This window comes from Cariama cristata, unplaced genomic scaffold, assembly GCF_000690535.1.
Source record: "Cariama cristata isolate BGI_N322 unplaced genomic scaffold, ASM69053v1 scaffold29, whole genome shotgun sequence".
NCBI lineage: Eukaryota > Metazoa > Chordata > Aves > Cariamiformes > Cariamidae > Cariama > Cariama cristata.
In genome coordinates, this window is record NW_009636113.1 from 39,574 (window position 1) to 62,924 (window position 23,351).

The 23,351-nt window shown below is 35.8% G+C and overlaps 1 protein-coding gene across 1 annotated transcript in view; it reads left to right on the forward strand.

Moving 5' to 3' along the window:
* Positions 1-23,351, forward strand: part of TTC29 (tetratricopeptide repeat domain 29) — a gene marked incomplete at its 3' end in the record, with an annotated part of 83,606 nt that overhangs the window by 39,557 nt on the left and 20,698 nt on the right. Inside the window, exons 6-7 of the mRNA XM_009707780.1 lie at positions 11,376-11,588; positions 16,385-16,470. Coding sequence (XP_009706082.1) covers positions 11,376-11,588; positions 16,385-16,470 — 299 coding nt within the window. The remainder of the gene's footprint in view (positions 1-11,375; positions 11,589-16,384; positions 16,471-23,351) is intronic.

Genomic DNA, 23,351 nt, shown 5'->3' on the forward strand with positions numbered 1-23,351 from the left:
AACACAAGGGACTTTAATAAATTTTATTAATTTATTGTGGAAAAAAAACCCACAGGGTTCTTGAATAATTTGACAATCTGGATTAAGACCGAGGAGCAGGATTATACCTATTGTTTTACCATACTCTTGAAATTAAAGTTCTTAATCAAGGCATTGTAGAAGTTGGTGGAAAGATTCCTTTTCAGTTTAATGGACATTTGATTCAAGCTTCTGAAGTTTAAGTGTTAATTAAGTTGTTATTTACCAAATATATCTAGTAAAGACAGTTTATAACAACATCTTTTTGTTTTGGAACATAAAAAGTCTAAACTGATTTTCTTCTTCTTAGCAGGTCCTATTTAATCTATTGCTAAGAAATTGTTGATTTTGTATTTTGAATTGTTTATGACAAGTGTTTTTCAATTAAAAACTGTAATGTATAAATAATTGAGAGAAACTCAACATACATTCATGAGTATCTATGCAGAGGAAATATGCACGTTTAAGCAGAATTTCCCCAATTGCTTTGCCTTCAGGCAGAAATAATTTATATTCAGATAAAAAAAAGAGAATGTTAATATTTCAAAATGAAGTACTAAAAAGGTTTAAAAAGGCAAAAGTTAAAATTGCTTATGAAATTTCTTATGCTTTTGTGCACGTTTTGTGACTTTGTTTTAATTACATAAACATGTAATGTCTTTTGCTAGGAGATTCCTAAGTATAGCCAGAGTAAAATTCACCTGTGGGATGGGTGGCTCGCATGCACCTTCTATGTTAATAGAACTTTATATTGTTATCTGTGTTGCAAGTCTGCCAAACCCACTTAAATAGTAAATTCTCATTGTGCTGTATAATATAGAAATGAAAAGTACTACTTCACAATCTGATTGCAAAATCAGAAACAGCTGGTAAATCAAACCAGTGGTACAACACTTGTATAAATTTCTTCCTTACTGCCTGTGGAGTGCAGACTTGTTACCGATAACAGTATTGCTGCACTTGAACTATCCAACCTGCTGCCTGTTTAATGTTTGTTATGTTTCCACCATAAGGTCTGTAGCTGGTATCTAGAGGTCTCCATACTGTTGTATTCACAAGTGCAGGTCTGACACTGGAAGAAGGCAACCTCAAATGGATCTCAGCTCTTTCTTCAGGAACAAAAGCAACACAAATTACCAGCTAATAGCTACCCAAGGCCTTTCTGGTTTCATCTATCCTTATGTGTGTGATAGAGATTCCTTTTTGTAAGTAACTTCTTCTGGATTAAAATGATACCCAGATAAGTGTGAGATTTTTTTTGATAAACAATTAGCCTCATAATTTCCTTTCTCTTTATTTTTATAATGGGATTTTTTTCATAGTGTGGACCAGAAAGAGAAAAGAGATTTGAAGATATAAATCCCTATGTAATTTTTTTTTCATAGGAAGCCTGAGTGCTAGTCAAAATATGACAGTGGTCTAAAGCAGAGTCGCAGTTCCAGAGATTTAGAGACTATATATCCTTTGAGGCAGGAACAATCATTTTGCTCTGTGTTTATACAATGCCATTTTCTGTATGCTTCTGTAACACTTGTATTTAGTAAGGTTCAGTGTGTGCTGTGATCAATTGAAATCTATATGTCAATGTGCTGCTGACTGGCCAGTGCCTAGTTTTTGGCGGGCCAAGCAGCGTGCTGCCCTTTAGAATATGTACAGCAGAGTTCTGCCTCTCTGTTTCTTTGGAATTTGGATCAATGTCTATCCTCAAGCTAATAATTTTCTAAAAAGTGATGGGAACTTATTGTCCTACGGACTTCTTAGCACTTCTTACCAGAGTTGTTTGAGGTTAACTCCAAATCCAGTTGGAGGACAGGATGATCACATAGGCTTATTTCCTTTGGAGACTAACCTAAAAATGTCTTTTTGTACCATTCATTGTTTGGAGAGAACATATAGTGTATTTCATTGGATTCTTTTAATTTTTCTTTATATAACAGACCATATCCAGTAGTAACCAAATACCGCTGATTTATCATGATATCCTGCCCCTCATCCCAGCTTACATATCCTAGATTGCTAACTTTTAAGATTTATTCCTAGTTGTGATTATCTATTCCAAACAACTTTTTCCAAAAAAGGAGTGTAAGAATAGTTTGGACCTGAAAACTTACTCATGTGTTTCCAAATCCTATATCTTTGGCTACATATACCTGTTGCTAAATTTTGTCTTTAAGTTCATGTAGAGACATATACTTAAAAAAGAGTCTCCACGTCACTTTAGAGACAGAAAGAAGCCTTTCCTTAATGGGACATGGAGTTCTACATATCCAGTTTGACCTTTTAAAACACTTCCAGTCATTGATTTGCATCATATCTACTGAAGCTAACTCTTTTTTGTTATTCTGCACTTACACTATTTCACAAAGCAGTTATATTGGGTTTTTTCTGGTTTCTTAACAATTGAATACACAAGTTAGCTGGGAAAAAGTTGATTGTAGAGCATAACTTAAAAAGTTTAAGCAGCAAGTTGCAAGGAGATAAAGTCTTCAGACATGATGTTTTTCTTCGGCAGTCAGTGGCAGACAGAAGCAGCCATAAATCCAGATAGATTCTTGGAGAGGACAGATTTAAAAGGTTTATTAAATAATTGAGCTCATGCAAATGCAGGATGTAGTTCCATGATAAATAAGATGTTATTATTACAGGGTTGTTACTGCTACTAGCAGGTACTGTATTGAATTGATGTTATGGAAACTAGGTATGTTTTCAGTTCAAATTCGTATACTCTTAAGAAAGTCTGAAAGAAGCTTCTGAACATGCAACATGAAAGCAAAAAGAACCTGGCCTGTTGAGTTAAAAAATATTCTTCATATAATTTTTTTTTATTCTTATTTTTTGAAAGGTGTTGGTAGGCAATGAAGATATTTTGAATAAGAGAGCTCAGGGAGAATTCTCTAGGGTTCTTATTTTCACTTTTGAAAATAAATACTGTGAAAATGAAAAACTTTCTTCATGCTTTCCCATCAGTTGATTTAAGTCGAGGTTTATTATTAACTACAGGGAAGTAGTGATATTCTTTACACTAGGAAAAATAAGCAGGTTTGCCAAAAGCCTCCTTAATCCTTTCACCATCACTGCCACTTTCCTAACCTAATTCTTCAAATGGAGAACCTTTCAGTTCTGATGTAACACTTGAACAGATCTGCAGTCTTACTGTGTAATGAGAAGCTCTTCAGAATATTGACAGTAGTGCATAAGTGCAAATTCTAAGCTTTGTAATTTGCGTTTTTCTTAAAAGTTTTGACATATGCTAAAAAAAAAAATCCTAAATTTGTTTCTGTTCTTAGGTATTTGATGAGTGTAAAGTTCATTTTCAAATACGTCGTAAAATTACTGAAAAAGTATTGCTACTCTTTACATTGAACTATGAAAGATAGCATATCAGAAATATTTTAGAAAAAACATTTTATGTACACTTGAAAATAATGTGTAGTACTCAAGTGAATTGTTTATATACCCACTTCTGTAAGAATCATACTCTTAATGTTTTTGGTATCAAATGTTGCTCTGTTTGCTTTATGTGCATGTTCATAAGACTGTGACATTTAATGAAGAGATCTTTTTAAAGTATTGATAGCCATGAGTAAATTATACTATGTTTGATCTGTGTTAAAGATTCAAAGTCCAAGGTCTTTGAATAGAACTTAGAATAAAAGTGTAATTAGGTTACATCCCTAAAGTCTGATATATCTTTAAACAAGACTGCAAATGAAACTTTATTAAAACTTCAAATGAATTATTTCTTTGCTTTTTTAAATTCTTTTTCCCTCTCTTCTCTTTCATGTCTATTACTGACATTGCTGCTTGTATTTTACCTGTCTTTTCCAGGGTATTTTAATTATTTACTGCTTAATGAGTAGTACTGAGATGAAGCTTCATTCAAAGCTGCCCGCTCACTAACAGATTTTTTTTGCTTCAAAGCTTTGCAAGGTCTTGGACTACTGCAGTTGAACTGGCAGTTGTCATCATAAACTTTCCTGGAGGCAGTGTCTCCTTTTAGTAATTGGTAAAGGAGGTACTGTTTCCAGAAGTGCCTTCTCGGTGGGACTGAGAGCTGATGAGGTTGCACGTCCTCAGCCATTATCCATAACCTGCAGAAGTCATAGGTAAAACAAACATTATGAAGCTATTAATAAAAATATATCTTACCTGTCAGAGGATCATAGGATAATTCAAGTTGGAAGGGACCTCAGCAGGTCATTAGTCCAACCTGCTACTCAAAACATCCTTCTGAAGTAGAGATTATCTGCACAACAGAGCAGCTCTAGTGCTGGAGCATTGCATCTGATATTAAATTTATTATTGGAAACTGAAAAGTAAAGGGAATGGGGTAGAATCTGAATAAAATGTAATCACTACAAAAAAAATATTTAAACAGAGGCAAGCATTTGACATGAGTTAGCAAAAGAAGTAACTTAGTGAAACTAATCCGCTTAAGTGTCACTTTCTGTATTTAAAAGATAATGATCATATTACTCTTTGAGAATAAATGGTAATATAACTTGTTTTCATTTGGTTCTGTTGAGCTAAAAAAACCCTCAAGCCCTGAAAAACAGAACTGCAAAGCATGTGCCCTTCGTCACTATTCATCGCTGCTTTTTCACCTCCCTCCCCTCTCTGCTTTTGGGTATCTGCCTATAAACACTGAAGTATTTGTGAAACCTGAAGTGTGAGCATCCCACTGAGTGTGGGCCTGCTCTTATTCGGAGCCTGGAGCCTTACGGTGTCAGCTTCCTGAATACGTTTTGCATCTTGCGTAGCCTTTGCATATAGAAAGCACTTTGATGCTTTACAAACAGGAAAAGAGCAGGTTTGAATGTTGCCATGAAGCAAGAATTCCATCCTCTTTAAAATGGGTATGTCGTCATTCAGCTGGGGTTCAGCATTGTTTGCAATGTTCTCCTCTAGATTAAAATTGACATATATCAGAGAGTGTTTGTTTACATATAATCAAACAAATTGGAAGGCAGCCTCTGACAAATGTTGCTTTCGTAAAATATGTTAACCTAAAAAGATAAGGGAATTTTAATTGTAAACCAAAATTTTCTGTGTTGATTTATTTGAATATGAATGTTGGACAGACAAGTTAGTGGAATTTTCATATGGGACCTGTTCAGTTGTCAGGTTTTTTTCCCTGAAGTTGGACACTGATCTTGCAAGAGTGCATTTTTTTTATTCTACTTGCATGTGGGCAAAATGCTGCTAAACCAGTTTGTGTCATTACAGTGTTGCAAAGCCTTCAGAGATTCTAGATTCCACCTCAGACCTAAGCTTCTGTGAAAATGCCTGGAATATGAACACTTTTTTCCACAATTAAGCCTAAGGCAAAGGGAAAATCGGTGATACAATGTAGTTCATATAGCAAGACAGTAATTACAGATATGTTTCTGACTTTCAGAGTTAAGGGTTACACTTAGTATGAAATCACCGTTTGATTTATTATTGTCTTTCGTGTGTGTCCATATGTTGTATTTTGTACCGCTCTTTATAAGGTGTATGTGAGGTCTGTGTGCATATAATTTGGGGGGAAATCACGTAATTGACACCAGATTTCCTTTGTAGAGTTACTTTGAGTAGTTGCAATCAGTCTAAAGAGTAGCTGTATGTCTCTTAAAAAAAAATCTGAGAGGTTTTATGTAGAGCCAGAAGCAATTTAAGAAGGCCTGGAGCTAACCCCGAATTTTGAGGGTACAGTGCAGTAACTGGAAGAAGGGCAAGAAGAGAATGTTTGTTCCAGTCTCCCCTACAACAGTGCCTGTTCCTCCTGTACTTACTTTTCATGCTTTCTTGTAGGAACAAGAAGATTTTTCACAGCATTTCCTCTTCTGGTAATGTGCTCTTCAGTTAATTACAGTGTTTTTCTCTCGCTGGTCCACAGTAAACTATCCCCAAAGCAGCTGTCATTTCACCTGCCTGTGGGAAACCTTTCCTTCTTTGCAGTTCAGTAGTGTTGGCAGCAGCAGGGGAAGGGATTAGAGAGCAGGCAGGCAAGAAACCAGAGAAACTAGCATTAGCCCTAGCTTGTGAGCTGACTCTTAAAGAACCCTTTAAGCATCTTCTTTTTAGAGCATCTTTAATGTGTTGGTGATGCAATACAACATTCTGTGAACAGTCCTTCTGTGGGTGCTACAACATGCACTGCCCTCTAGGTTTGTATAGGTATATTTTGAGTATTTGAGCTTTAAGGCAAGTGATTTAGGTCCTCAGAGGACAAGTCTCTGTACGATCTAATACTCGCTGAATTGCTATAGTTATGTTTTTCTCTTTGAACAACAGATACTTGCTTAACTAATGTCAGCAGAAATAATATATCATTCTCGAAACTGCAATAACTGGGATTAGCCTAGCAGTTCTTGACCCAGACAAGGGAACATAACATCTTTTTGCACTGCAGTCTCAGTCCACCAATGCTGTATCTCAGGTTGCGTGATGCTCAACTTTCCTTTTATCTCCTTCCTTCTCCCTTATGTCCTTGAGCCTTGTGCTTCTCAGGCATCCTTTCAGTTGGTCTTGAGCAGCTTAGACTCTAGGGAGAGATCCACTGGTGTATTGTCAGAATACCCCATGATGAACCTGCATGTTCATTACAATATTCTTATGAACTGTCTACATCATTTTGCTAAAACTCCCTGTGGAATCTTTCTGAAAAATGTTATCAGCTCCTGTATAGCAAATGAAAATAACTTTTTATCCTTTATCTTAAAAATACTCAACTTGATTGTTGTCTGATTATTGGTTGTGTTTTAGAGGAATCTTGCAGAGTTATGGAACTGCAAAACTTTATCTGAAATATCTTCCACAGTTTTTGTCTTGCTTTTGCAGGTGGCACATAAAGTCAGGTTTTGGCATCAAAGACCAGTCCCAGTGACTTCTGTACAATTAATTATACCTCAGGAGTCCAGGGTGGCTCAACTATTTACTAAATGAGAGCCTTGGTTTATGATTCTTGTGAACTTTTTGTTGTGCTCCCAGCACATCTCTGTTAAAGACTTGTAACAATCTCTGTAGATAGTGGCTCACATTGGAAACTGTGACAGATTCTTAATTATTTCAGCGTGAATAGTGCTACTGTAATTATCGTAATAGAACATAGGAATCTAAAAATAATGCAAGTAGTTCAACCAGCTAAACTGAAATATAAGCCTGTATCTTTTAAAATAGTAATAACATTTTTCTTTTTTTTGCTACCATTAACTGTTTCTTCAAGCAGATTTTATGTCCACGTTGTACAGTGAAATAACTGATTACAAAAGATGTCCTAGTTCTAGATTAAAATATACCATAATATACATAAAGCTTTATTGTTCCTTCAGGTTGTTATTTTAAGCTGAAGTTGAAATATTTTCTGAAGTTTTCAACAACTGTTTACCATTTAGAATTAAATGTGCTTTCTGCTTATACTAGTGCTGCTGAAGAAATGTACCTAGCAGACCTGTCACTTTTCTATGCAATTGTTTCTGTGACATTATTTTCATAGGTAAATGTACGACCTGATAGAAAAGGAAATCATTAGGTGCTCTCAGTATTGCTGAGGCATGGGGCTAGAACAGGTCAGTCACTTTTGCAGATTGTGACATTTTAAATTACCTGTACACTACTGGAAGCAATCTATGGACCTAATTAACATCTCACCTAATTAATGTCAGGACTGTATTTAGAGAATTTCAGATAGTTTTACACTGCCTTTATTAAATACCACGTTATTCAAATTTGCTATCTTGAATTTCAGTATTGAAAACTTCAGATTTGTGTGCTGTTTTCTTAAGTGGGTGTAACTTCTTTTTTTTGTCTCCTTCAAGTAATCAATGCACTGCTGAATGAGTTCATTTTAATGCACTCAATCATGCCTCTAATGTTTGTAGCTTACGGGCGCAAGCATCAGTAATGCAGGAATGTTATATGGCTTTAGTTTGGGCCATTTCATAAAATATTCATGGAATCAAAAATGTGCATCAAAATAGCGGCTGGGAGAATTACATTTATGTGCCTGCTTTTATGGCAGCTTCACATTTAAACCCATTTGTGTTAATATCTAGTCAATCTTTCTACTTAAAAAAAAAAAGGGGCAAAATAGTAGTCTCCATATATACCCCTTTTGGTTTGATATCTATTTTTGTATAACAAATGTATACTTTTGGAGTGGGTTTTAGGAAGGGGAATTATAAAGGAAGTTTTAGATAATGTAAAAACGTTTCTCTTCAGTATTTACAAAATTACATTGAGTTCTTTTGCTTGAATGAATAGATTTATTTTTTTACTTCTAAGCAGCTCAGTGAAAACTGTAGCACAAACCTTTGTGCATACATACGTAGTTGCTATGAAAATAAGAGTATGAAATATGAATATAAGTAAAATCTGATACTGTTAGTGGCAGAGTAATGTCTTAGATTCATATAATTGTTTAAAACCAATTCTTTACTCCCAAAATTATATTGTGACAATGTTTACATCCCATATTTAAGATTAAACTATTGCTGATAAGGTTTCTTTTGTGATACCCTGAGCTACATTAAGCTATAACATTTTAGTAGTGGTAATACATATGTTGTAAGAGTTAGATTTCTGGCTTTTGATTCCTTTTATAAACAGGGAAGAGATATCAGAGATTCTCAAACTCCATTTAGTATACACTAAGCTGATTTCTGTATGGCAGTGGAAAAAGAAATATACAATTGCTGTTAATGTTGCCAACTGAAAATAGCTATACTGCTTGGTGTAACATTTTGCAAGTAGATTTTTCAAATATAGATTTCCTGGAAACACCTTCTGAGTTTTCTCTTTGAATTCCTAGAGATAGAAAAGATACATTTCTACAAACTATTCCAAGTGATTTTTCGTACTCGTTGGTTTTCCTCTCATTTTGCTTTTTTTTCCTCTCATATTCTTTTATTTTGGTTGATAATAAAAGCAATTTAAAACTCTGTCTTCTTACTGCTCAGGTGAGGTGATAATACTCTTACTCTCAGAAATGTTCTGTAATTGGCTTTTTACTTTCTTTTAATGTTTTTCAAGATTTTCAGACAGTATCTACCTATGTCTGCGCCTAACAGTTGCAGTAGTTCAGTGTTTAGAAACTGGAATGCCCTGGCCAGATCAATTCCAACTGAAGTGACTCATGACAGTGAATAAACTTGCCACCCCCCTGAAAACATTATTTTTCCACGTCATTTGAGGTTCACATAAACATTATGGATTAAAGAAATAGGCTGGTATGTCATTTACCGATGAGAATAAGGGATTTGTTTACTTTGATGGAGGAATGAATTCCAAGGTCTAAAATGTTTTACCTTCCATGAACGTGAGAGGTCTCCAAATAGCTAGTATTACTTGAAAGAGTCTTCAGTAAGCAAATTCCCAGCCATGTAAGGGGTTTCAGGTCAGGAATTCCATCTATCCCTCATTTAGGAAACTAGCAGGTATTTTATTTTTTTTGCTCAGCATCTTTATTTTGGTGTTTCTGTGAGCAGATTGTATTTACTTCATAATCTTTCTTGGTAGTTCAGTGGAGCCAAATGTAATTTAGTTCCATTTTAATACTGCCAAAAAGATTATATTGCTTTTGTATTTTGAAGCTTGATGTAGATGGATTGTTTCTAAAGAGGCTTCACTGAGATCTGGCAAAAAGGGTGTCGGGTCACAGCTCTTATGCTTATGTAAACCCTTAAGAACTGTGGGGTACATGGAATATATGTGTTCAGTTTCTAGTCTGAGAAACTTTCTCAAATGGATACTGCAAGTGAGGAAGCACGGGTAAGAATTACCATACCTGATAGTTGTAACAATCTAAACAATAGTTCTGAAGGTTGCATGTATGATTTACCTAAATGATGTGTCTCGTTAACAGATTATGTTACAGAGGCTTAAGAGAAACTCAGATACTGTGTGCAGCTTCAGATTACATATCCGGGTGATACCATTCATTTATTTGCTGCTTCCCATTCTTACTAGAAGTTTTTGAGTTACACATTACTCAAACTCTGTTATTCTAAAGAATCCATTACGCATGTAGTGAAACTAGATCATTTAAATGTATGGCAATATCCTTTCAAAAGGACAATCAGTTGATTAATAAACTTTGGGGAGAATTTCAAGGAGGAATCTGCATGGTCTTCTAAGTATCTAAGCAGATAAAATGCTAGATCTAGCTATTAACATTAAATTTCAACTCAACTTTCCATTATTTGTCACGAAGCCAACACCAGCTTCTTCAAATAATATCTTAAATCTGCATTTAGCAACTTGGATAACTGGAATTCTGTTGACTTCTGAGTTGGACTTGCCCTAAGAAATTAGCTGGACTGGGTAGGCAGAAACCCAAATTCAGATTGGAAGTGTCTTTAGAATGGACGAGAGTTTTCATCTGGGTTTAACAAGTCTATGTCTCTATTTCCTGTTACGTGTACTGTCAGTGAATCCTTAAACAGCTTGTACTGGTCGTGATAATTTCATTTTGCATTTCTGTTTGCTCAGTCTGATGTCAAGTATGTGATGTTGTGGAAGAATGTAGAGATCTTTTCCTGTCTGTTTACAGAGTCTGATAGCTACTTTGGCAATACAATTTTTTTTCCAACATTTTGTGCCATCTCTCCGATACCTGTCCCTAGCTAGAGTGGAACTGAATAAAGGCTGCAGTCTCCCCTTTCACCTGGCGCTTCATTCTTCAGCACTTTTTGTTGTGTCCTCTGGGAGGACATCTCTGCCTTAAAGATGTTTGAATAACTTATGTTTGAAAACCTTAAAATGTATTACTTCAGGCTCAATAATTAATCTATTAGTGGTTAATACTCTTTCAGTGAATTTACTGCATAAACTCACAAGAGTTGGCCTAGTAATAACTGTTGAATTAAGTTACTTTGCATAATAATTCTTTTTGCATTGATTAATTTGAGTATGTATTTACACACACACAGTTTTGGTACTCCTTCACACTTCAAATCTTTCAGCACAGGTTTTCATTATGGAGAAAGGAACTTGAGGTGCAGTTTGAATTGTGATTATTTATGCATAGATGTGATTTTGAAATATGAGATCCACAAAGCCTATATTCATTAATCTATAATAGATGTATTTTCTAGAAAATTCTGACTTTACATCCTTGGGATCATACCCCCTCAACACTGTGAATCTACAAAGGAAAGTTAATTTAAATGTGATAAGTTTAAATTACAGTGTTACTGGTAACTGTGAGATTTGGCAGTATTTTACAGTGATCTGTACGTTTTATGTTGAAGAGTCTTGAAAAAATCTGTGAAATGATTAGCTGAAACTTACTTTCTAATGAGAAAGTTATTATAGACTAATAACTTCTTAAAATTTTGTTGATTACACTGATTGTAATTACGAATGACATTTTTCAGGTTATGTCATGAAAGCTGCTGAGCATTATGAAGCGTTTTATCAGCTAACAGAGGGTTCAACATGGAAGGATGAGAAAGGCCATACTTACAATTCACTGGCATGTGAGCATCTCTGGAGAATTTATACATTACTAGCAGACAAAATGCTAGAAAATAAAGAACACCAACAGGCTATCAAAACACTAATAAAAGCTTTAAAAATGGCAAAAGAAGGTAGGTGGAAAATAACACTTTACCATTCCTTTATTTGATGTGCATGTCATGATTTTCCCAAGAGTAAAGTAGAAATTGTCAAGTGTTTGACTGGGTGATTATTTCCTATGAAATTCAAAGACAAATGCTATCAATACACTTTCAGATCTCGCTAAAGCTGAAATGCCTTCTTGCTGACAACAAAGAATCTTTTAGATTCCTGAAAGCTTTATCTCCAAAAAAACCAGCCTTGTGGGAATAATAGTATAAAACAGTGAACCCATACTCAGAAAGTGAGGTCACTGATGGGAGCTCAGTTCACTGATTATGATTGGCTAGTCACTGTTGATTTGGCAATTTTTGACTGATATTATCCGCTGGAACTCTACCTTTTCACTCTACATAGTTATTTAGTACTTGTAAAAACCAGTTTTCTATCATAAGCAAACAAGATTTCTTCTGTGTATCTTAATACTAGTAAATACTTTGAAACATTAAGTAAAAAATTACGGAATCACAGAGTAACTGAGGTAGGAAGAGAGACCTCTGGACATCGTAAGGGTCAGCTAGAGCAGGCTGCCCAGGACTACATCCAGTCAAGTTTTTAGTATCTCCACAGGTGGAGACTCCATAACCATTCTGGAAAACATTTTGCACTGTTCAAACACCCTCACAATACAAAAGTATTTTGCTGAGTTCAGATGGAATTTCAATTTGTGCCTCTTGCCTCTTGTCCTGTCACTGAGCAGCACTGAGAAGAGCCTGGTTCCCTCTTCTTTACACCCTCCCCTCAGAAATTTGTACACATTGATGAAATCCACCCTGACCCTTCTCTTCTGTGGTCTCAACCGTCCCAGCTCCCTCAGCCTCTCCTCCTAGGACAGATGCTCCCAGTCCCTTAGTCATCTTTGCAGCCCTTCGCTGGACTCACTCCACTATGTGTCTGTCTCTCTTGTACTGGGGAGCACAGAGGGGGGTGCAGCACTCCTGGGGTGACCTCGCGGGTACTGATTAGACCGAAGAATCACCTCTCTTGACCTGCTCGCCACACTCTGCCTAACGTGGCCTGGGATCCCGTTGGTCGCCTTTGCCATGAGTGTGCATTGCTGGCTGATGGGCAACTTGTTGGGCAACCCAGGTCCTTCTCTGCCAAGCTCCTTTCCATCCAGTCAGCCAGCAGCCTGGGCTGGTGCCTGGGGTAACCTCTCCCCAGGTGCAGGACTTTGTGTTTCCCTTTTCTGAACTTCATGAGTCTGCTGTCAGCCCAGTTCTCCAGCCTGCTAAGGTCCCTCTGAATGGCAGCACAACCACCTACCTGGTGGATCAACCGTTCCTCCCCAGTTTTGTATTGTCTGCAAACATGCTGAGGATGTGCTTGGTCACACCATCCAGGTCATTAATGAAGATATTACTCAGTATTGGTGCCAGTATTGGTCCCTGAGGACACCACTAGTGACTGGCCTCCCACTGGACTCACTTTGTAAGTACAAAGGATTGTAAATATAATCCTTTGAAGGCCAGCAGCTCAGCTAGTTTTCAGTCTACCTCGCTGTCTATTTATCTAAGCCATATTTTTGTCAGCTTGCGTGTGAAGATGTTATGGGAGACAGTGTCAGAAGCCTTGCTAAAATTGAAACAAAGTTCACTGCTTTCCCTTCACCGACTAAGCCGGTTGTCTTATCATAGAAAGCTATCAGGTTGGTGAAGTGCAAATTCCCTGTCTTAAATCTATGCTGACTACTCCTGATTGCTGCCTTGTTCTAGATGATGGCTGTATGAAGCTTTGTCCACGTGTGGATGGGTTTAAAATTGGGGGAAATTAGAATAGCACTTGAATGTTATATATAATGTGAGATGTTCATCGGGTAGAAATACCATGCTCTGGTGCATTTCTTATACATGAGAGGGAAGAGAAAACAGAAGGCAAATCTTACAAGTTGACTTTAGGAAAATATACCTAATTTTCCAGATTTTTCAGAAATCTTAATAATGTTTGTTTCTCAAAGATGCCGTTAAATGTCCATTTCTACAGACTTACTTTTCCTAGATGATTATTGGAGTGCTTCTCAGAATTAAGATAGAAGGTCTCAAATAATCATCTTTTTCCATGCACTGCAATTCAGGAGCCTTTAATGATATTCCTTAAGGGGCATGTTTTGCATGTGAATTGCACATACAATTAATATATAATATTAATTCAATATTTATCACCAGATACATGAGTTTTTTAAATTTAATAATGTATGCTGAACGTTAATCTGTTAGCCAGTCTGAGTAGTAGCCGGGATAGATAGAATTAAACTATCAAAAATGGCAAAAAAAAATTGAAAATGTTTTTCAAATTTTAAAAAACGTTTTACTGCAAATAAATATATGACTATGCAGGTAGATAGTATAACACAGCAGTCTATAGAAAATTATGAAATATATCCAGTGAAGCCAATGCAAGTTCCTAAAAGGAAATATTTTTATTAGATCAGAAGATACTCTTGGAAAAAATGAACAAGCTTTCAGGCATCTAAGCCTATGTGAACTTTACCATTTATTATTTTTAAAAGTGCCAGCAAGTTATTTCTATTTCAGGAGTTTTTAATATATTGTCTTTGATTATATTAATTCTAAAGAACCAGAATTTCTCATCCTGCCTTATCTCATGAAAAATAGTATTTTAAAACATCATTTGAAATTTAATGCTTTTATGCGGTAATTTTGGGGGAATAAACCAAACAGGACTTTGGGGGCAAGAATGCAATTATTTTCATTCCAAATGTTGAATTTGTGAGGGTGTATGATTGTATTTCGGTGCTTTTCTCTTTTAATTGAACCACTAAACAACCTATTTTGGTTTTTATCTGCAATTTACATTAGTAGATCTGTTTTGTCAGTTGCCTGTTTAGATCTTGGGAGTATGTGCTCAAATACTAAGAATGCCAATACAATTAATAGCTGAAGAATGACACGTGTACCCAAAAAGTTCTCCATCTTTTCCATCTGCATCTGTTGATCAAATACAAGCTTTTAGCTTTTTCTATGGTTGTTGCCTGTAATGCATGCTTAAGTCACAACTACAGTAAAACGGCTGCTACTAATATTTACTGTGGTAACTAGAAGGAGTGCTGATGGTTTCCCGTCAGCTTCTTCCTATTGCTAGTGAATACTGCTGGAAACAAAGAGATTGTCAAAACGGATCTGATGCCTTTCCAAAACTTACTTTGACCAGGCAGATCTTCCAGTGCCCTTACTTCAAATCAATCACTTTCGTAGCTTCCTGAGACATGTAGTAAATGTCACCATGCGCAGTATACTTGCCGTTGTTCTCTTTAAATTTAAGCTTTAGAAGCTCCTTTCAGCCAAGTTCTCCAATCCCCATTCCAGAACCATAGCCTCTATCTATGAAGCCCATATTTAACAATTTAGTTAAAACAGTATGGGCTCTGACTGCCACCTGTAATATCCATTCTGTCCTTCTGGACCATCATCTATGTTTATGTATTTTATGCATTAGGATTAGGTATTACCCACTTCAGACTCTCAGACTGTTCTTAAGTGAGGAAGGAAGTTTTTTATATCCCTTGCAACTTTTCACTTTATTATTCCTCTGTGAAACTGTATTTCTGTATCCTTTTGCCTCGTTAAGCCTTTTAAGGGATATTGAATTTTGGAAAAGACCATCAGGTTCTTGAGTTACAGGCTTTTCATACTTTTATGTAATGTATTAAGTGCTATAGATAGAGCATTGCTATGGTCAGAGAATTTCAGAGCTAGATGTAGGCTTCTGTATGTTTGGACGTAAAGATTTTATTAGCCTGACAATTGTAAGTAGCTGATCTCCCTTTTCATTGCAACTATATTTATTTATGCATTTTACAAAATATCTCGATATGCAGTTATCCTTCAGGTTGATTTTTGTGCTCTTGTGTTTAAGCAGATGGATATTGAGTAACAGAAAGACTACATTTTTGGCTATTTTTCATATAATTTCATCTACTTTTTTTTTTAATGGATACTCATGTTCTGGAGGGAAATGTTTGAATATAGTGTGATACAGTAAGCATTCATATAACTGATTTATATAAATCTCAGTATTGAATGGCTGATTTTCTGTTGAGGGAGCAATATAAAAAGGCTAGCAAGCAGTGTTTGTTAGATCAATATTAGCAAAATAAGATCTGGCATGGACAAGTGTGGTGCACCTCAGTTAGCAATTGCCTGTGCAGAATTGTCTATGACTACTGCTTGCAAGTATAAGTTGTCTCTTTTTTAGCTATTCTAGCCTACGGTTGCAAAGTTGCAAAGCTGTGAAATAGCAAAGAGAATAAGAAATATGAACCTGGTCCACTGATAGTTCTCTCTTGGTGTTTCACTAAATTTCACACTAGTATGCAGAAGTGTATGGGTGAATATATTTTGTGTTTATGTATTAGGCTGTATTATATATTTGTAGCTACTTTTATATACAAATATATAGAGAGGGGTTACTATCACTTTTCTAATGTGAAAACACTGTATTATTAAACAAATCAGGACAGAGAACATTACAGCATGTTAAATTGATTGTACTGCATTACTTACTGGAAAATATCTTCTCTGACTTTCCTGAACTTTCTTTTTGAACTTTGTTTAAATCCATAACCTCTAGTTTTTAATTACCACTATATATTTCTGGGAAGAGATAAATGGCAAGGGTAAGGAGAAGGAAAAACTTACCACAATTATTTAAACATCTGTATGTTATTTAAGAACCTGCAAGAACTGTCTGTACTAAAGTAATTTTGTTCAGATTACACTGGTAACTGTCACTTCAATCCTTTCTTTAGGAGGCAATGTGAAGATGGAAGGAGAAGCTGCATATTGCTTAAGTTTAGCATATCATTTTGCTGGAGAACAACAGACAGCATTATCAGTAAGTTTATTTTAAAGTTGCTTTAGCTTTCATAATGCCTTTTTCTGCCTCCTTGGCATCTTAGGCATTTTGGAGAGTGGAAAAGACTTGGAGAGACTTGGCTTATGGACCATTTGTGACTGTATTTAGTTCTGTAGACAAGGATCTATGTGGCTTGAGCAATTATGGTTCCAATAAATTCCAGAACTGATGGAGTCCAGGTTTCCATGCTTGGGTCTGTAGAAATAATATAAATTAATTCAGGTTATATGTGGCTAGCTTTTCTTTTCCCATATTCATACGTATATAAGAGAATTTTTTAGTTAGATTTTTGTATAAAACACCACTTTTGGAAACTAGTTTGATACAGCATATTTGTAAGCAACAATTAAAAATAGATCAATTCACATATTGAGCTTTTCGGAACATCAGGAATTTAGAAGGAATGAGAATTACTCTTGGTATGAAAAGCTGTAATGCTGATACAATCCCTTCTGTTGATACTTGAGTTCAAGCTCCTCTTCTCATGTTTCCCTTGAGCCTCCCGTACTTAGTAATTGTAAGACAGTGAGAATTCTACATGTGGAATTCTAGTCTGGAAGGAGGGTTTCTGTAGTTCATCACAGGTCAGTGTGAGAGGAATGATAAGCAGCAACTTGATTTGTCTGTGCCAGTCATCAGAGGAGTCACAGTCCTCTGTGATCCTCTTAAAAATGTCATGTGGAAAATTAATTTGTTTGAATATTTTGTCCATGATTATTGTGATTAATCAGCTGGATAATTACTATTTCTATTTCTGTTTGTTCCTTTAACTGCAGAATGACTCTATTTTGTTAACGAACATGTTTTATAGAGGTCATTCTTTGTGGTTATTTGTTGTGGTGGTTTGGGTGGGTTTTTTTTCATCAACCAATAGAAGTCACAGAGTGAATTCAGCATGGGTTTCAATATTACTTGCTTGTCTTCTGCAGTGTAGGAAGGGTTCTAGATTTTTGTCTTGAAATAACCTCTTACCTGCTTTTAATGATTTGTGATATGATTTTTCCAAAAGTTATTGACCATCTTTATACGTAAGTCTTCAATGCTGACAGGCCTGTCTTCTGTACAAATGAACTGAATCCTGGAAAGTGGGAGCCTGATCTATTTGATAGGACAAGAGGAAACAGTCTCAAGTTGCACCAGGGGAGGTTCAGGTTGGATATTAGGAAGAACTTCTTCACTGTAAGAGTCGTTAGGCGTTGGAACGGGCTCCCCAGGGAGGTGGTGGACTCACCATCCCTGGAGGTGTTGAAAAAACGTTTAGATGTGGCACTTCGAGACATGGTTTAGTGGGCATGGTGGCATTGGGAAGACGGTTGGACTTGGTGATCTTTGGGGTCTCTTCCAACCATAACGATTCTATGATTTTATAAAATTATCTCTAATAGTCGCAACAGCATTGAGAAGAAGACATTTGATCTCTTCCAAGAATACAGTATGACAGAAACTACAAGTGTATCTACATTGTTTTTTGACTGACAAGTGTGCTGGCATTCTTACCTGATCAAGTTTTCCGTTAAGTTTCTGAGTCATGATAGACTATGAGAATGAAGAAGAGCAGCAAGATAAACAAATGTGCTAAATAAATGTGATAAATGTGCTAAAAGCCTGCATGCATACTTGATCTCTCCATCACAGGAGAAATTAATTAATGAACAAGACTGCACAGTCTCCATGCCATACAAAGGATCAAACTACCTTTGAAAGTGTCAAAAATATTGGATGTCCTGGCATTGTTTCCTCAGGATCTATTTTGCTTACATTTTGTAGCTACTCCTATCCCTTCATTATTCCCCTATGCCTCCTGCCAAAAAGTTACAGCAGTCATTTGGAAGTTCCATTTCTTTTTGTCATGTGCAGAATTATTATTTTCTTAAGGAAGATTCTGAAACCTTGAATTTTGTAATGTGCTACTATTAATTTAAAATACCTACATAATAGGTTGTGCATATTGTTTTCAGTCTTACAAAAACACCTGACAGGTAAGGAAAGCAGTGTGCATTTTTGTAAAAAGTCTCTGTATTACAAAACATAAATGATACACTATATTAAGAGTATAAGGTGTTATTTTAACAGTAATGGAAATACCAATACCTTTCAGTGTAATGGCATTTCTGATAATATGACATTCAGAAAATATACTGTGTGTAATAGGACTAAGAAAAAGGGGTAAAATTTTAGTTCCTTTTGTCCTTAACACAATGATCAATATAGACAGCAGTAAAATAGCGGTGGTTGGCAGTACTGTTGAGCGCAAGTTGTCTTCACTCTCCAATTAGAAATCATTGCCTAAAATTCACCCTTCTGTTCTGAGTTTAATGTATCCAAGGGGAGCTCAGATGCTTACGGAGATGAAATCATTGCATCCTGTTCCCAGAGGACTACTGGTTATCATTACACATAACATGCAGACAATACTGCTAGGAGCCAGTTTGCCTCATGGTAATATGTAGTTCATCACCAGCTTCTGTAGCATGCTAAAGAGGTCTTGCCACACAGCTTGGGACTATTCGGATGTAGGCTCAGGGGTCTCAGCAGTTATTTTCCTGCTTTGCATCAGTTTTCATCTTTTTTATCCTTTTGTGCCGTGGTCCACCTCAGGCAGTCTCCTTCTAGGGGAATCTGAAAGGAGCAGCTGTTACAGATACCGTTTCCTCCAATTGTTGCCACTTGGTTCCTTTTGCTGTTTAGCCTGCTGCTCCCTCCCCCAACGTGCACACACAGTAGCATACATATAAACTTGGTTCCCTTTCATTCATGTCTTCTAGCAGGGTGGAGAAGCATATGTTCAAAATATTCATTATCTGATGCAGTAATTAAAGGTTGAAATGATTAAGCTGCAGCCTCTTCTATCAAAAATATGCACTCACTTTCTATTGAGTGGGCTACTTTTGTTGGAGAAGGTTTTGTATTTGCTAGGCACTTCATGTTTAATCTAACATAATTTGATTTGGTGTATAATATGTATAAATTGTTTAATTTTATTTGATATACATGGTTGATTTCAGTGGACCTACTTAGATGTAAAAACATAAGTGTGTGCAAGTTTAAAAGCCTGACAACTAATTATGTTCAATAGTAGTGTGGTATGTTCGTAATATTTTACATATCATTTGGTTTAGAATCAAGTCTAATGGATTTTCCACAAAATATGACACAAAATATTAATAGTTCACATAATACAGATTTTATCTTAAGCATTATAGATATTGTCAGGGAGAGTTCTCCATCTAGGCTAATTTTAAAGTAAAAGTTACTGTTTCCTTGTTTTTCTTCAGGCTTGTATAACAAGTGAAGTATTAAGTGAAACACTTCTGTGTCATTAGAAATCTTGCATAAGGTATTGTAATCTAATGCTTGATGTGGGAAATTTTTTTAAAACTGGGCTTTCAAGCACACTTCAAAGAGTTGGGCATCATGGATTTTTTTCTCTTTCAATTAGAGTTGCATCCCAAATCATCAGGAAAATTCCAGTCCTCATCCATTGTCTGAGCGTTAGGTTTTTTCTAAGTGGTCCTTTATTTTGAATGTTGAAACCTGTGTTTCAGATGTTACATATTTAAATAATAGAGGCAGTGATCATGAGTACCGAGACTCATGCCAAAATAAATGTGATAATTTATGACATAATGCTATGTGCATGAATTGTCAGAATTGCAATATACAAGCCATAGGCATAAAATTATCAAGAAAATTTATGAACTTACAAAGACATCTTCACATGCGAAATGACCCTATTAAAGTAATCAGAGGTGATTTATGACCATAAAGTTAATTTCTGAAAAAGTCTGTCAAAACAACTGAAAATTTTGTCTCAGCTCCTGCAGCTAGAGAGAATATAAGTAAATGTATCTGGGATGCAGATATTCTGCAGTTAGTATGCATGGTATATTTTACCTATTTATATCTATTATATCTAATTATATAGATTACACCTATATGAATTAGGTGAATCGAGGAGGATCTTAGCAAGTAAAAGAACTCCAAAAGGTAGACTGAATGTTATCCTCTTTTCTCCCAAACATTGTGAAAGGTAGTTGAGAAGAATGAGCATCATTCCCTTGAGATTTGCTTACTATTCTAGTGCTTTGCTAGAAGGCGGGACTTCAAGACCCGTTTCTGTCAATGACATCTGGGTAGACCACTGAGTTTAGGTTTAAGCTTTCATTACTGTTACTACCAAAAGAAACACTGAAATGGAGACTCACAAAACACGTCAAAGGATACTATTTAATGGAAATTATTTCAAACTTCCTTCTTTAAAATCAGCAGGATTGTCCTTTATTCATCTGTAAGTGGTATTTAACCATTAGTAATGAAGTGTAACATTTTCAGCTTAGCAAATGGCATCACGTGCTTGAAAAAACATTTCAGCATGCCAGTTTAAGAAAAGATCTTGTCATTCCTAAATGCTCCACTTTTAATGAAGCAATTTTTATATTGTTCTTAAAACTGTACTCATACAGAAATTTTGTATTTTTCGTATCTGAGGAATTAAAAAAAAAAACAGACAAAACTGAGTCATCTTTGAAGGGTAGGCACTTCTGATTGATCTTGGCATTGATAATGGATTATGTACAGAGAAAGGTTTTCTTCTTGAAGATCTAGAATTACTGAGCCAATTCTGAAACTGATTAAATTTCAGTTTTCTGGGAGGTCCCAATGCTGCTAGGCATTGGTGAAGATAGTACAAACAAAATTATGTGAGAACGATTAGTACTGGTAGTGAACTTTGCCCTGACAAATTAGACTGACTCAAATACTGATGGAATTAAGAAATTAAAAATTGTGTTGAAAATCTTAAAGAAGACCTGAAGCTTCAGGAATGACATGAATGTCTGATCATTTAATTAATTTTTGGTTGTTAATTTAGCACTTAATTCTTAAAGTGAAAGAAAGATCTAACTTTTTATTTGGATGTGAAAGTTAACAGTCTCTTAGCGAAGGAAGGATTTCTTCTGTTGGTTTAATTTAGATAATAATTTTCCTATCTTAGCCAGTTTCTTGAAAACCTGAAAAAAAAAAAAAAAAAAAAAAAAAAAACAGAGAAAATGTTCTGAGTAGCCCTGGGATGTAATGACACTATTTTCCTTCAGTACTTTTCTGTATACCACACAGATTTGCACCTTGGTGATATGGTATCCACTACAATTGCCTTGGAACATGGTATCATTTTCCTTTTGAGTCTGTGCTTCAAAATGCATTTTACTTTGTTAATGGCATCAGAAAAACTCCCCTCATTAAAGTAGATTTTTGTCAAGGTGAAGGTACCACAAGAATACCCTTTGTAAGAAAACACTCCTAAATGCAGTGCTGCTGCAGAGTTACAGTAGCCAAGTTGTACAAAAATCAGACAGCATGAGAAACAAAAAATATTAAATAGGTAAAAAAATCTATTACCTGCTGACAAGCAAATCAGATTATCAAATTTCCATGTTTTCCCATAGCAACAGTGAAAATAAATGCTCTAGTAACTTGTTGATATCAACCTTGCTCTTCAAGAGTCTCATGTTCCCTAAGACTGGCTACCGAAACACCACAAATGGGTGGACTTTCACTCCTCCATTACAACTTTAAATTTAATCATTCATATATCGCAAAAGAGCAAGACAACTGCAGCAAGCTGAGATTTGACTGCATGTTCCATTAGATAAATATGTAGCACCTTTTCAGAATTTTAGGACTGTCTGACCACTGGTGTTCTCAGGAATCTGAATACGAGTTGGTGACAAAAAGTTTAAAACCCCAGTTTTGGGGGCTATGAGTGGAGGACATTGTTTTCTTTGCGTGTGTGTCTTTCAACTTTCATACTGTTTGGGAATGATGGATTTATATATATTTGTAAGGTTTATATAGCTTTACTTAAAGTGTATATATTAAACATCCTGAATTTAGAAGTCGTGCCATTTAACATATCAAATGTGGTTTCCCAAACTTCAAACTCTCTTCTTGGTTTTTTGTAAGATTTTGAGTCGGGATATCTATTACAAAATGACAAGTTTTATTATTACCTTGTACACACATGCACACACACTCTCTGCATGAGTGTTTTGCAAAAGAACTGGAAGGGGCTGCAGTGCAACATTAATAAGAACATTTACATGCTTCTGCATTAATAATAACAATGGGTATCCTAAGATCAAGAGAATTCTTTGTGTGACTGAATCATTTCCATGGAATTGTTGCTAGCTGTTATGTTTGAACTCGGAAGAAGCAAATAATCCCTTACTGGAGATTTTCTTAGCTCTAGTATGTTGAAACATTGAGGATAAAGCCATAAAAATTCCTTAAACTGGTCTGCAAAGGAATAAAAATATCTTTGCATCTATTTTGCACCGAGGAGTGAAGGGCAGAGCAGCTGGCAATCATGGAGCCTTCACTCACTGTGATCCTACCTTTTCGATATAGCTGATGGGGTGGCACAATCTCTGCTATTCTCTGCCTATTCTCTGCTAGGTATGGCCAGGGGAGATGGCTCTTCCTTATGCTTTCCCAGACAAGGTAGGAGCCAGATGGTGACCACAGCTATACAGTTTTATGGGATATAAGGTTACAGTTAGTCCACTTGAGGTTTCTAAAACTCTAATAACTGTCTTCTGTCAGTTAAAAGATGTGATTTAGGCAGACATTTTTCTGCTTACTGTATTGAAACTTTTTTTTGAGAGTAGCTAATAGAATATACTTTTTTTTTAAAAATAACTGCTGATATACACATTTCCACTCATTTCATTCCCACAGGCTAGGAACAAAAAAGACAAAGCAGTACAACTGTGTGTTATAGAGGTGGTTTACTTTATGTGCTTTAGACTGTATTGGATTTCTAGCTTAGGTGTGCTAAGCTTGGAAGCTAAATGCTTTATATA